The following is a 13399-nucleotide window of genomic DNA, read 5'->3' on the forward strand; positions in this document are numbered from 1 at the left end:
TGTTTCAATTTCTTCAGGATACCTAACATTTGGAATTCAATCTTTTATTTATTAACAATCTGCTGAGGGTATGCGAAACTCCAGGTATTTGTTTTTGTAGAAAGAAAAACGAAGAGTTGGCTCAAATGCCTTGAGTTCAATCCTGTACATTAAAGGAATTAAAAACAAAACTAAAAACCACCTAAAGGTCTCAGCCTAGTCAAGTGAAGGTCCCCAGGCCTGCTGGGGTGGGGCAGCCAATCCTAGCAGGCCTTCAGTCCTCTTTCCTTCCAGTGGCCCAAGCCACTGCCTTTTTGTGGCTTCCCAATATTCTCATTTGTAAAGGAAGCCTCTTTTTTTCTTCTTTCCATATCACCTTCATCTACTCCAGGAAACTGGGTGGTTGCTCCTGGTCCTTCAGCTCCCTGAGGTGACACCAGAGGCCCTTGCTGAGACTGGCCTGGCCATAATCTGCTCCAGCGGACTTTTTTTTTTATTCCTTTAAACATCAGCGATGTTCCTGGGAGTGGCCCGCTTTGCCATGGCAGTCTACAGCAGGGCTTCCACCTGTAGCACGTAGGCTTTCTCCCCCTCCTCCTGGTAGGCCCTCCCACCTCACCTGGGAGACCTGGGGCTCAGCTCTCCGCGCTGCCGAACACCTGTGTGCAGGCATCCAGAAAGGTTTGCAGGCCAGTGCATGGCTTGTCAGCCTGGACTATGTGCAGGAGGGCCAGGGCGGGACCCCATAGGCTCTCCAACAACCTGCTCTTCTTTTTAGCCTCTGGGACAGACCATTCTTTGACTATCTTGGGGGCCTCAAAGGGCTCCTCCTCTGGGGCAGGAGTGGTACTTCCCGAGAAGACTCTCAACTTCTGATACTGCATAGGCAGCAGGGGCCAAGGGGCACGTGCTATTGCCTGTCCTAACAAATGGGCTACTAGCTCTGGGGAGATGCAGGGGACAGTGGCCAGAGACCCTCCCTGTGCCCCAGAGTCAGAACATCCCTGACACTGTCTGCCCCTCTTGCTAGAAAGAGATTTAGTCTTTCGAGAAGCTCAGAGCCGGGGTTTGAAGATCATTTTCCAGACACTCCCCTTTCCCTGCACCTCGCTGGGGATCCTTAAGACACTGGGGTCCTCCAGGAGCACTAGCATCTTCCAGAAGACCTTCCCAGGTGGTCTGGGCCAGCCACGGGCCTCAGGGTCTCCGGCAGGATGCCGGGTCTCAGCCTGCCCACAATCCTCCCCCCACAGTCCTCCAGGATGCCACTTACCATCAGCGACTTCTGATCATCCACACCCATGATCCTGTGGCACCAGTCCTCGAGCAGCGCCACCGGCATGCCCCAGATCCCCGAGCAGGACACAGTGACGAAGTCATGCAGAGGTTCTCAACACAGCCCAGCTGAGCCTGGGTCCCTGCGTGAGGCCCCATGGGGGAGTTTTCTCAAGGTCTTCTGGCCCAATAACCTGTCCTTGTCTGGTGCCAAGCACTCAGTCCTTCCCAACTGCCCTAACACCTATGGGCAGGGCTTGGCCTGGCTGTCACGGTGCCACTGCCCGTGGGTCTACAGTCCACCGCAGCTGTGCAAGGAGACTCTTCTGCCTCTGCCAAGCACCCAGGACATCCTGAGACTGTCTGCCCGTCGGGGTGGGGGGCACAGTCCACTCTGATGCAGGAGAGGTCTCAGGCCCTTGCCCCCTGAAGAAACAATGCTTGATTTTACCTGAGGTCCTTCTAGTCCCAAGACATGTCCCTGCTCTAGTTTTTGGTGGGCCTCAGGGTGCTCCATGGGCTCTGCCACCCACTCTCAGGCCCCTTCCCTGCTTCACTCTCTGGAGATTCTGCCATCTAGGCTCCCTGCCATAGGCTCATGACTCATATGCCCTGAGGGGGACAAAAGGAGATGTCACATGCCTGTTATATGTTCCAGAATGTTCTGAGTCGAGGACCTTATATATCAGTGCACAGCACAGGAAGACGTCACCCACCTCTCACTAAGCACGTCTGGAGTCTGCGTCCCAGCCAAGCCAAGTTACCCTGTCATACACAAATAAGAACACTGTATTTCCATGCCTAACTGCTATCCAAGGATGAAAATTAATGTGCCTACTAAAAAATATGATAATCAAGTAAGGAAGGGTGAAACATGAAACAACCCATCGTGTTTAATAGTTTCTCAAAGATGGTGTTACATTTCTTTGACTTAAAAATCAACTGTGGCACATGCCTGTATCCTGCTACTCTGGAGATGCAGGCAGGAGGATACTAACTTCAAGCCCTGCCTGGGAAGTTTAGTGAGAGCCTGTCTCAAAATAAAAAATAAAAAAGGACTGAAAGTGAAGCTCAGTGATACAGGCCCCTGGATTTAAACCTCAGGGAAAAAAAAAAAAAAATCCAATGGAGAATCAATAAAACACTTAAACAGTAACTTATTATAGGTACAACAATTATAAAAATGGGGCTGGGTGTGAGGTGCTCACTGGTAACCCCAGGACTCTACAAAGCTGTGGCAGGCAGGAGGACTGCAAGTGGGGCCAACCCTCATTGATTTAGTGACTTGGTGAGGTCTTGTCTCAATATAAAAATATAATTAAAGGGAGTGGGACTATCGTTCAGTGCGAAGGCCCTGGTACCAGAAAGAAGCAAATAAATAAAGGACCTCCTGGGCCAAATGAGTCAAGTTTGGAATCACGCACGCACCCTGCATGGTGCGTCTTTGCAAATGCTCAGCAGGCTACTTCTTTGGCCATGAGTAGAAAGTCACCAACACACTTTCTTTGAGCTCTAATGAGTCATTTGAGCCACAAGACACAAGGCCGCCCAGGTGTCAAGGAGCTGTTCTAGAGAGGGACGAACAGTCCCTGCTACTGTTATGGTCGCTAGGCCTCAGGGATCTTGTGCACATCTCACAGGTTTCCTGGCCACTGTGAACATCATCACCACATACCCCAGGGCGACATCATGGGGCGGTGACCACAGGAGACTGTTGTAGCTCGGCCTCCTGTGGGCTACTGCAGCATTGTTACTTGTGAGTGACTGCCCCCCCCAGTGAGCGTGGTGTGTGCTACAACTGCCCACCCCACCCCACCCCCACCTGAAAATCTGCGTGGAGGCCCGAGTCACACAGCAGCTCCAAAGTCCTCCTGGGAGGTCCACAGAGTGAGGCGGGAACATGCTGCCCCAGGACCTGGGATGCTAACTTTCCCAGGCTTCTCTCCAGGTGACCTTTGTCCCACTGGAGCAGAAGACTGGAGCTATAAGAAGGCACTGAAGCAGGAGGAAGAACTCTCCCACAGGTGATCTCACCTGCAAGGGATCTTCTGTAAAAATGGAGAGAAATAAATGTCCTTCGTACACAATAGGGCCATGACAGGAATGTGTGGCTATGGACAAATGTAAGTAAGAACTTTGTATTTTGTCACATAAATACAAAGGATCAGTCTTGGAACTGGAGACTCTCCCTGGAATTGTCTCCTGGTTAGCTGGAACACCGATCTTGGGCACACCCTCAGTCTCTCCAGACCTCTTTACTAGTGTGGGGACCCAGGGTGATGAAGCAGGAGTGTCAGCCGGCTCTGGTCAGGAAGAGCTCTGTTCAAATGCGAAGCACATCAGGTCGAAGATGTCTGCCTGGCCTCTCAGCCCAGCTGGAAGTGTGTCCGCCCTACTGAGGGGCGGAAGTCTTCCACTGACCAGAAGTCTTTCACATTTAACTCGGTTCAGCCAATTCTCCCTCAAAAGTGGGAGGGCAGTGGCCATTTAATTCTCTCTGGGGGCTGGACTGACCAGGGCAGTGGACTCTTGGCCACACTGCCATGCGCGAGCCACCCCCTCCCCCCGCGCCCCACCCGCCCTGCCTGGATCCCGTAGGCCCAAACCCACACGTGTTACTGAGCATGCCCGGACCTCCAGCCAAAGGATGGGCATTGTTTCTGTAGCTTTCAGCCTCGCTGGATAGAGGTGGGGCTACCACGGACCTGCGACTGGGCCGTTAGTGCACCGGATGTAGAGATGAACAAGAACAAGGGAAGGCCCTGCACGGATCATACAGCCCGCCCAAGGAGCTACCCACAGCGGTCTTGGCTATATCCCCGCACAGTACACTGGCCCCACACGTCCTCTCCCGCGTGGCCCGGAGTGACCTGGCACAGTTCACCGCACACCGTACAGCCCGCACCCTGCCACCTGCCCGCCCCTGCCCACCGGCACACTGCTCCTACTGAACCCCGCGCCGGGCCCCTCTCGAATCCGCGGGGCTCTGGCGCAGTGCGCAACAGGGGCGGGGTGCCTGGCAGCATAGAACGGGCGTGGGCTTTGATCCGCTTACATCCTCTCCTTCGTGTGTGTGTGTGTGTGTGCGCGCGGAGGGCGCATGGGGTGCGAGCTGCAGCGTGGCCAAAGGGACAGGTTCCGGGACACCGGCTCTGGAAAGGCCGAGGAGCGGCGCGGGAACGTGCCAATCACGACACCCTCGGTCCCATCTTGGGGCAGCACGCAGCTCGCTGCTCAGCTCCCGGGCAGTCACACGGAGGGTCTGCGCCCTTTCTCTCCGAGGTTGTCGCGCACAGCTGGAATCCGCTGGTCGTGCTCGCGACCACGCGCTGCACACTCGCGGCCTCGGTCCCTCGCCGGCCCGCTCTGACCCCCGCGCTCCTCGACCTCCCTCCGCGCCATGTTGTGCACCCCACTCCCCGGCCACAGGCTGCTCTCGAAGAGGACCTTCGGGCTGCGCCCGGTTTCTCGAGGCTTAACTAGAGTTTGGGTTCCCTGCGGATGGCGCCGCCTGTCCGCACTGCACGCACCGCCCCTCTCTCACCCCAGGGCAGGGTGTCCCGCGCCACCCATGAAGCTCGCACCCGTGTGCCCTGGCCCTCGCCCCACCTGCGCTGGGTGGAGAGGGTCCGCACCCAGCTCCCCGCGCGTGCTCACCCGGGCGCTGGCCGAGGTCAGCGCGCCCAACGCCACGCATCTACGAGCCCGTGGACTTGTGCTTCACTTCCGGAGCGCGGGGCTCCCCTCCCCCGCTCCTCCGCCCCGACCCCTCCAGCCCCGCCCCGCCGCGCCCCTCCCGGATCCCGCTGCCGCAGCGACCGCGCTCCCAGACCCAACTTTGCCGCTCGCTCCAGCTCGCGCGGCTGCTGCGGGGGGCGTGGGCGGGGAGGGGAGAAAGCGAGGTCAGGGGGAGGGACCGGCAGGGTGGGTCGCTGCTCGCCAGCCCCGCTTCCTTTCTGTGCACCTTGCGGGCGGCGAGGCAGCTGCCACGGGTTTGTGCCCAGGGACAGGGAGCCTCGCTGACCCGGAGGACGCACGGACTGACGGACGGACGCAGAGGACCGGCCCCGAGCCCCCGCGCCATGGCAGAGAGGAAGCAGTCCGGGAAGGCGGCAGAGGACGAAGAGGTCCCTGCCTTTTTTAAAAACCTGGGTTCCGGCAGCCCCAAACCCCGGCAGAAATTTTGTGGCATGTTCTGCCCGGTGGAAGGGTCCTCGGAGAACAAGACCATCGACTTCGACTCGCTGTCGGTGGGCCGGGGCTCAGGGCAAGTGGTGGCTCAGCAGCGGGACGTGGCCCACCTGGGGCCCGACCCGCAGTCGCCCTACTCCCGTCAGGGCCGGCGGCCCGGCGAAGAGCCATCTGTTGAATCCAGCCGGAAGGTGGAGATCCGGCGGGCCTCGGGCAAGGAAGCTCTGCAGAACATCTATGACCAGGTTGGTATGGGGCGGAGGTGGAGGCCGAGGCCGGGGCGCGGGGATCGCCCCTTTTCTCCTCTTTCCCCTCGCAGAGAGCTGAGCCCCCCTGTGCCCGCCCCTAGGCCCCGCCCGGAACGCGGCTCCGCATCTGCACGCGCCCTCCCCGCGCGCCCCTCTCGCAGGGTGCGGCGAGGCTCACGGTGGGCGGCCGTGCGCCCACAAAGGCTGCCCGCGACTCCCTGGGCTTGGGAGCTGGGGGGTGGGTGGAAAGGACAGGCTGATCCCCGGCTGGGGGCGTTGCGCATGGGGCTTGGGTGGACCATGCTTTCTTTCTTCTTAAATCCTCCTCCCGGGCGCCTTCCGATTGCAGCCGCGGCTGGGTGCCCCACCCTTTTCTGATGCAGCTCGGAGCGCGCAGTGGAGGGGTTGCGGGAAGGCCCGCGGGCTCCCTGGGGGTCGGGAGGGGCTGGGGTTCCGAGGGTCGCTCGCAGTCCCACCTCCTCCGGTACTGCCCGCTCTCGCATCTTGAGCTCGGAGGTCAGGACCACGGCCAGCGCCTCCCGGACGCCTTGAAGACGCTCAGCGCCCGCGACTCGTGTTCAAGGCATGGAAGAGCGAGGGAGGCCGCGGAGTCACCCGAGGAAGCCAAGTCTCCTAAATAGACCATGTGGAGAACAAAGTTACGCTGAGCAGCTCAGCAAGGGCTTTTCGGAGCGCTCCTCCGCTCTGTGGGGAGGCACTTCGGCCATGGGGACGGCGTGGATTATATTCGAAGGGGCGGGAAGAAAAGAAAATGGGAATAAACGCCCCCCATGGAAGACTAAACCCCTCCCGCTGTATTAATTGAGAGACAAAGAAGGTTTCTTTGATTAACCCTGATTTTAAAAAATGTTTAACACTGTCTGGCTAATATGACCAGTGTGCATTTGAGTGCAGCTGTCTCCTCATACATAATTTTTTCTTTGCCAGGGTGACCTTTATACTTGTGCAATATTTTTTTACTGCCTTAATTTCTCAGCGAATCATTTCCAGTGCATAATGTGTTAACTCTTGTTTGCTGTTTCACTCCCACATCCACGGTGAAGATGCAAAATTGATCAGTGAATGGTGATATATCGCATGCCTGTTGTGTGCCTGCTTTCCAGGGCAGGGGGAAGTTTAGTCATTAAAAAGTTCAAGAGGCTGCATTTTAAAGGGTTTTTGGGGAGTTGAGTGGTGGTCTACACATACTCACTGAGGAAATCTATAAGCTTTTCTTTCCATCAGGCTGTCTACACACTGTAAAAGCATCTGAGAACATTTAAGAGTTGTAATGGTTGGGACACGACACTGTCTGCTGCTTTGGCCCACTCGTGTAGCTTTTCACTTTTATAGGACTAAAACAGGAAATAGCCATTTGCTACCATTTTCAAAAGGAGATGCAAATATTCACTTAGTTTGTATCCCCTGTTCCAGCCTCTGATTTATTGCATTTTATATTCATGTATACTTATTTGTATTCATATTTAATTAGGAGGGAACTGGAAGAATCTTAACCCCCAAACCTTGTTTTGTTCCAAGCAGCCAGATAACTGAAGTAGGTTTCTACTTCTGTGTGCACCTCATATTGAAGCTGGCTGCGAAATGAGATGAGGGCCAAGATTGGGAAGGGCGGCGTGGCACTGTGAACAGCCTCCCATAAGGCAGAAGGCATAGGCAATGTCCTGCGGGAGCAGAAATGCCCAGGGCATCAGAGGGTATCCTATGGAGAATGGCAGGTCAGGGGCAGGAGTTGAGAGTAGCCACCCTGTAATGATGGAGGTGAGTGGAAGCTGGAGTTGGAAAAGTGTTGCTTCGCTGGGCTGTGTAACACATCTAGTTTCTTGTCCATTTAGAAGCTTAGATGTTTGATCATGGCTGCTTGTTTGAACACTCTAAATTTAATAGAAATTCTAAACTGTGACTCTAGGGCACATGGGTGAGAGTTTGGAGGAGAAGAATGCCCAGCCAAACACCAAGGCATTTGGGGCTTCTGCATACCCATGCTGATTGTAGTTGTCTGGTTATTAGTCATAGAGGGTGATTCTGGCCTGGCCTTTCTGCAGCCCTTCTTGACTTTGCATGTTCAGTCCAGCACTGTTGCACAAGGGGTACGCATATGGGATTTGGCCATTCATGATTAAGATCACTTTACCTGGATTGGCGCATAGAATGTCTGAATTTTCCAGATCAGCATAAGAGGGAAAAGCTGTGTATATGTGTATGCAGCACCGGTGATTTCCAAAAGCACAGTTGGGCATGCCATTTTGACTGAGTGGTCAATGTATAGTTTTCAGCTAGTGAAAAGGGTGGCCAAAAGCATCTCAGCATGTCCCTCAGAAGTTCTGGGCCAAGGGCCGGCCAAATAGCTCAGCGGATTAAAGTGCCTGTAAGCAGGCACAGGGGCTGGAGGTTTGATCCCTGGGCTTGCTGTGCTGGTCCCGCCTCTGTGGCACACTGAGACAGCAATTGAGACTGGACATAGTGGTGTATGCCTGTAATCTCAGCTCTTGGGAGGCTGTTAACAGGTGGATCACTACAAGTCCAATCTAGTAGTGAGACCCTGAACACCCGTAGATCCTTCCCTAAAATAAAAAAAAAAAAAAAAGTTCTGGGCCAAAGAGGTAGACTAGGCCAAAGCATGGGGCTTGGGTGGATCACATTTTCTTTCTTCTTAAATCCTCCTGGAAGAGGCTCATGCCTTCTCTCCTTCTGAGTCTCACTTTGCAAGTGTTGCTAACGTGTGGTCAGAGTGGCTTTGCTCAGCTGTCATGCTGAGGTCCTGCTGCTCTTCTGTGGAGGATGTGGGGAGGGAGGGAGCAGATTCCTTAACTATGTGGCTCATGCAAGATAAGAGAGGGTGGGTGGGTGCATTCAGGGCCAGTCAAAAGCACCAGAAAAGTTTAACCTGGGCTTCAGATTTTGGTGAAGGGAAAGAGCCATCACAGCAGCTGTGAATGAGGGAAGTTTCTCTCTTGTAACCTTTCTTTCCCTACATGTTCTTGTGGTGGTCCACATTGGCCTGCACTGAGGTTACACTGATTGCTCCCTGTGAAGGACTCTGAGCCTCTTGGAGTAGCGAGCAAATGGGCAGCTCAGCTGTCTTGCTGTATTAGTCAGGATCCTATCACTATAGCAAAATACCCAAGGCAGGCTGCTTATGAAGTAAAGAGATTTGTTGCAGCTTATGATTTTGTATATTCAAGTTGAAGATTAATCAGCCCTATGGATTTGGACCTCTGGTGTTGGTAGCACACCATCATGAGAAAATAGGAGAGGAGAAGGAGGAGGAGGAGAGAGGGAGATAGATGGCATCTTGAACCAAAAAGTACAAAGAAAGCAGAAAGACCAGGATTCACAGTCCCTTTGGAAGACACACCTACAGTGACCCAGGCACCTCTTCTACAGTTTCACCTCTTAAAAATCCATAGCACGGTACTATCACCCTGAGAACCAAGCCTTTTCATAGGAACCTCTGGGGGCCACTGGACATCCAGACCATAGCAGTTGGCCTGCTTCTCCTTACCAGTGCCCAAGCATCCTCAGCCTTCTCCATCCCTCCAAGGAATTCCCTCTCTTCCATACTAGACATAGATTTGACTGAATCAGCAGCTCAGTGCAAAACTCAATAATGGCCTTCAGAGGGACTTCTGGGTACTTCTCCTTGCAGCAAACAAGCTGTGCAGGGTGAGGTGAGTAGGAGGTGGTACTCTTTCCTGGGGCAGGTGCCAGTGAATGGGCAAGGCAGCGTTCTGTTGAACATGGCAGCATCACTGCTATGGTTTGAATGCGTCTCTCCCGCATGTTGGGAGCTTAATACCCAATGCGGTGGTATGAGGAAGAGGGCTGCACTCTAATACGTAGGTTCATGCTGATTCGAGAAGGGATGGAGGCAATGAATTTTCTCTCACTCATGTGATGCCTTTCACCCTGTCTTGTAGCAAAAAGGCCCTTGCCACATGTGACCCATTTACCATAGACTTTTCAGCTCTAGAACTATGAGTCAAGTACCTTTCTGTTCATTATACTGTATATTGCCTAGTCTCAAGAATTTGGTTATAGCAGCATAAAATAGATAATACAACACTGTCTGCAAAGTACTTCCTGGTTTTCTTGCCATTTTATGGTTCCACTCCCGGCCCCATGTTGATTCTCTTCCCACCCTGTGCCCTCCACACAACTCGGTGCATCCACCCCCTGGGGGAGTCGCTCCTTCTAGATCTCACTTTCTCCCAAAGACAACACATTCTAGAATCGCTCTCGTCTCCATTGTTCATCCTTGTCCCATTCAGAACATCTTCCTAGTGTTATTCTCAGCTATGGAGAAATCCCAGTGATCAAAAGTCATCTGCCCCTTCTGTGAGTGATTAATGTCCACATTGTCCCAGAGGTTCGTGTTTGGTTAGAGTCTCTGAAAGAAAACAGATACCTACTTAGTGAGACATGACCAAGATTTGGCTGAGAGCCTAGAGTGAAGGCAATCACTGGATACTTTTTTTTTTTTTTTAAGGGAAAGATCTACAGGGTGTTCAAGATCTCACTGCTAGATTGGACTCAGTGATCTGCCTGTTTATAGCCTCCCAAAAGCTGGAATTACAGGCATGCACCACCACGCCCAGTCTCAATCACTGTTTTAGCACCCCCAGGGGGCGGGACCAGCAAGGCAGGCCCGGGGATTGAACTCCCGGCCCCTGTGCCTGCTTGCAGGTGCTTTAATCTGCTGAGCTATTTGGATGGCTCTCATCACTGGATACTTTGAAGCCATATTGGCTTAAAATCATAAGACCCCTTGGAGTTCTCAGGAAAGAAATCAGAGAAGAGGGATGTGTGTGTGTGTGTGTGTGTGCGTGCACAAGCGTGTGCATGTATGCGTTAACATGTAATTATTGGTTGTTCCTGATTCCTCAGTTATTGAACTAATAGTATAATTGGTTAAGCTGGAAAACATTTTTTAAAATGTATTTTAGCACAGGGTCTACAGGGTCTCACTACTCAGATCGGACTCGTAGTGATCCTCCTGTTTTCAGCCTTCCAAGGGCTGGGATTACAGGTGTGTAACACAACACCATGCCCAGTCTCACTCACTGTTTCAGTGTGCCCTGGCGGTGGGGCTGGCACGGCACTCCGGGGATGGAACCGGAGCTTTAGTCCACTGAGCTATCTGGCTGGCCCAAGCTGGAAAACTCAATGGTGGCACAACACACATAGCATAAAATTTGCTGTCTTATCATTTTATATGTACAGTTGAACAGGCTTGATAGTGTTCACCGTGTTATGCACACAGTCTCCAGAGCCTTCCAGTCGTGCAAAACTGAACCTTGGTACCCATGAACCCCCCTCCCTGCATCCCTGCCTGGCTCCAGGCAATTGGCATTCGCCTTGCTGTCTCTACAAGACTGACCACTCGAGGTCCTCATATGTGTGGACCCACGTGGTATTCTGGTTACTTCCTCTGGCATAATGTCCTCTGGTTTGATCTGCACTGTAGTGTGTGTCAGAATTAATGAATTTCTCTCTTCCTCACTGTCTCTTGATACTAGTGATAGAACTCAGAGATAGTCTATGCCAAAGCTACCTCCCCAGCCCTTTTAATTGTTTTGTTTTGAGACCAGGTCTCACTGAGTTGGCCAGGCTGGCCTTGGATTTGTGCCTCATCTCCTAAGTAGCTGGGATTGCAGATATGTGCCGCCATACCTGACTTTCTTTTAAAAGGCTGAATAATATTTTTTGTAATTGTAGTAAGTCGTTGATTACTTAAAAGACTTGCTCAGCCTGGTGTGTCTTGGCACATACCTATAATCCCAAAACTCTGAGAGGCAGAAGTAGGAGGATTATAGTGCAGGCTCATCCTGAGCCATTTAGCAATGTAGTGAGATTCTGTCTCAAAATTAAGAAGAAAAAAAAAAAAGGTTGAGAATGTAACTCAGTACAAAAGCTCTGGGTTCAGTCCTCAGTACCTCGCCCCCAAGGTTGCTCATTTAATAGGTTTGCAGCTAAATATGGGGAAAGCAGAAGAGATCTGGGATGAGATGGAATTCTCCGGTCTTGTGCCTTTGGCCTTGATGAAGAAAAACTCCACCAGCTGCCTCTCCCCTTGTCTCTCTCAAGAGGAACAGGAGAACTGTCACGACTGCCACTGATGACGTCTGGTGCTGGCCTTTTCAGCACTGCAGTTTGCCAGCCCCTGGCTCTAGGCCATGGATATCAGAGAAGAGCAGGCTTCCACTCTCCCAGCTCTGGTACAGACCGACCGAGTACCATATTCTTCTGAGTCCAAGGATGGTCAGAGGGGAAGGACAGCCTGAATTGAGCAAGCATCTAAGTTGGAGAGTGACCGAAGGGCTGGAGAGTGACCGAAGGCCTCTGAGTTGCTGGGTCTACAAGGGAAGAGTGCTGTTCAGAAAAGGGCTTCTTCCCATGGGACCAGGTGACAACAAAGGGGCTTTCCCCAGCCCAGAGCAGTCCTGCACTTGTTCCGCAGCATCACTTAAGTCTAGGACATACTTCCACATTTCCCATTCTGGAGTCTACACTAGAATGAGCAAAATATGAATTGAAGCCCTTGCCCCTGCGCTCTTTGCTGCAGGCCTGGTTCCTTTTTTGTAATGAAGGAACTGAGATTTAGTAACACTCACTGGCTGACCTCTTTCCTAAGGTTTCACTGTTTAGCATGTGAACGAGGATTTGACCTAAGCTTCCCCAGCCCAGTCCCATGTTTCTTCCAACTCATCCCTCCATGGTTCAGCCCCATGGCTTGGGATGGGTGACGGACCTAAAATACAACTTAGTTTTATAGACAGGAGTATTTTGTGTCTGTGGAACTTTATGTTTTCTATAGGGGAAGCTCTGTGGTGACTGCTTTGTGTGGTGTGCTGTTTTATTAATCCTAGATAGAATCTCCTAGGTGAGCGCTACTTTTGATCTTATTTTGCAAATGGAATATCTGAAGGAGCTGGGGGCAGTGGGACAACCCTGTAAGCCCAGGCACTTAGATGGCTGAAGCAAGAGGGTCATATACTTATGGTCACCTGGGTGATTAGTGAGATCCTGTTTTTTTTTTTTTTAAAGGTCTGGGGACATTTTCCATCCAAGTACTAACCATGTCCAACCCTGCTTAGCTTCCAAGAGCAGATGACATGAGACGTTTGGGGAGCTGTGGCTGTAGACAGCACTTGCTTCCCAGCATGTGCAAAGTCCTGGGCCCAACTCCTCACATGATAAAATAACAACAACTCCACCCCTATATTTCTATATATCGTGTATGTGAAAGTAAAATATACTTGCAACTTGCTAACGAAATGGGAGAAGCAGAATTTGAATCAAGAGCTGTGTGCCCATCGGTATGGCCACTGTGATGTATTGAGTGGCTTTCTGTACTATTTTTTATTTTATCTCCAAAGGTTCCCTGTTGCAAACCAAAGCTCCAACCACTTGCTTTTCTGCAGAGTGCCCTTTGAAGTTGTTTGTAAAGACCGTTGCTTTGTCTCTATGACCATCTTGTTTTTAAACATGATGGAGGTTGGGAAGCCCACGGGCAAGCTACTAGCAGATGCGCCTCTGGTGAGTGCTGGCTTCCTGGCTCCTAGATGGCTGTCCTGTTGATGTGTCCTCTGTCCTATGGTTGTTCCCTTGTGTGGCAGAACAGAGTGAAGCTTCTGCCTTGTTCTCTTTTTAAAATTTATTTTAACTTATTTTTAATTAGAAAACTT

At 52.2% G+C, this 13399-nt stretch overlaps 2 protein-coding genes across 2 annotated transcripts; one reads left to right on the plus strand and one right to left on the minus strand.

Annotated features, from left to right (window-relative positions):
• Positions 1-242: 242 nt before the first annotated feature.
• Pnma2 (PNMA family member 2) lies at positions 243-1321 on the minus strand. The gene is given in 8 exon segments (XM_023714628.1): positions 243-337; positions 340-441; positions 444-588; positions 591-975; positions 977-1006; positions 1008-1049; positions 1051-1183; positions 1231-1321. Coding segments are annotated over 8 exon segments (1023 nt in total).
• Positions 1322-5224: 3903 nt separating this feature from the next.
• LOC111816624 lies at positions 5225-6245 on the plus strand. Its single transcript, XM_023714629.1, has 3 exons — positions 5225-5690; positions 5795-5931; positions 6077-6245. Exons 1-3 carry the CDS (start codon positions 5337-5339, stop codon positions 6243-6245), a joined length of 660 nt encoding a protein of 219 aa, XP_023570397.1. The 5' UTR covers positions 5225-5336.
• Positions 6246-13399: the final 7154 nt, after the last annotated feature.

Source organism: Octodon degus, unplaced genomic scaffold (assembly GCF_000260255.1).
Source record: "Octodon degus isolate 3935 unplaced genomic scaffold, OctDeg1.0 scaffold00036, whole genome shotgun sequence".
Classification (NCBI taxonomy): Eukaryota; Metazoa; Chordata; class Mammalia; order Rodentia; family Octodontidae; genus Octodon; species Octodon degus.

Excerpts from the sequence above, each read along its gene's own strand:
- LOC111816624 (XM_023714629.1), top strand. The coding sequence starts at position 5,337 with ATGGCAGAGAGGAAGCAGTCCGGGAAGGCGGCAGAGGACGAAGAGGTC. Across the intron at positions 5,691-5,794 it reads TGCAGAACATCTATGACCAG|GCCCCGCCCGGAACGCGGCT; the intron begins GTTGGTATGGGG and ends GCCCGCCCCTAG. Across the intron at positions 5,932-6,076 it reads CTGGGCTTGGGAGCTGGGGG|CTCGGAGCGCGCAGTGGAGG; the intron begins GTGGGTGGAAAG and ends TTTCTGATGCAG.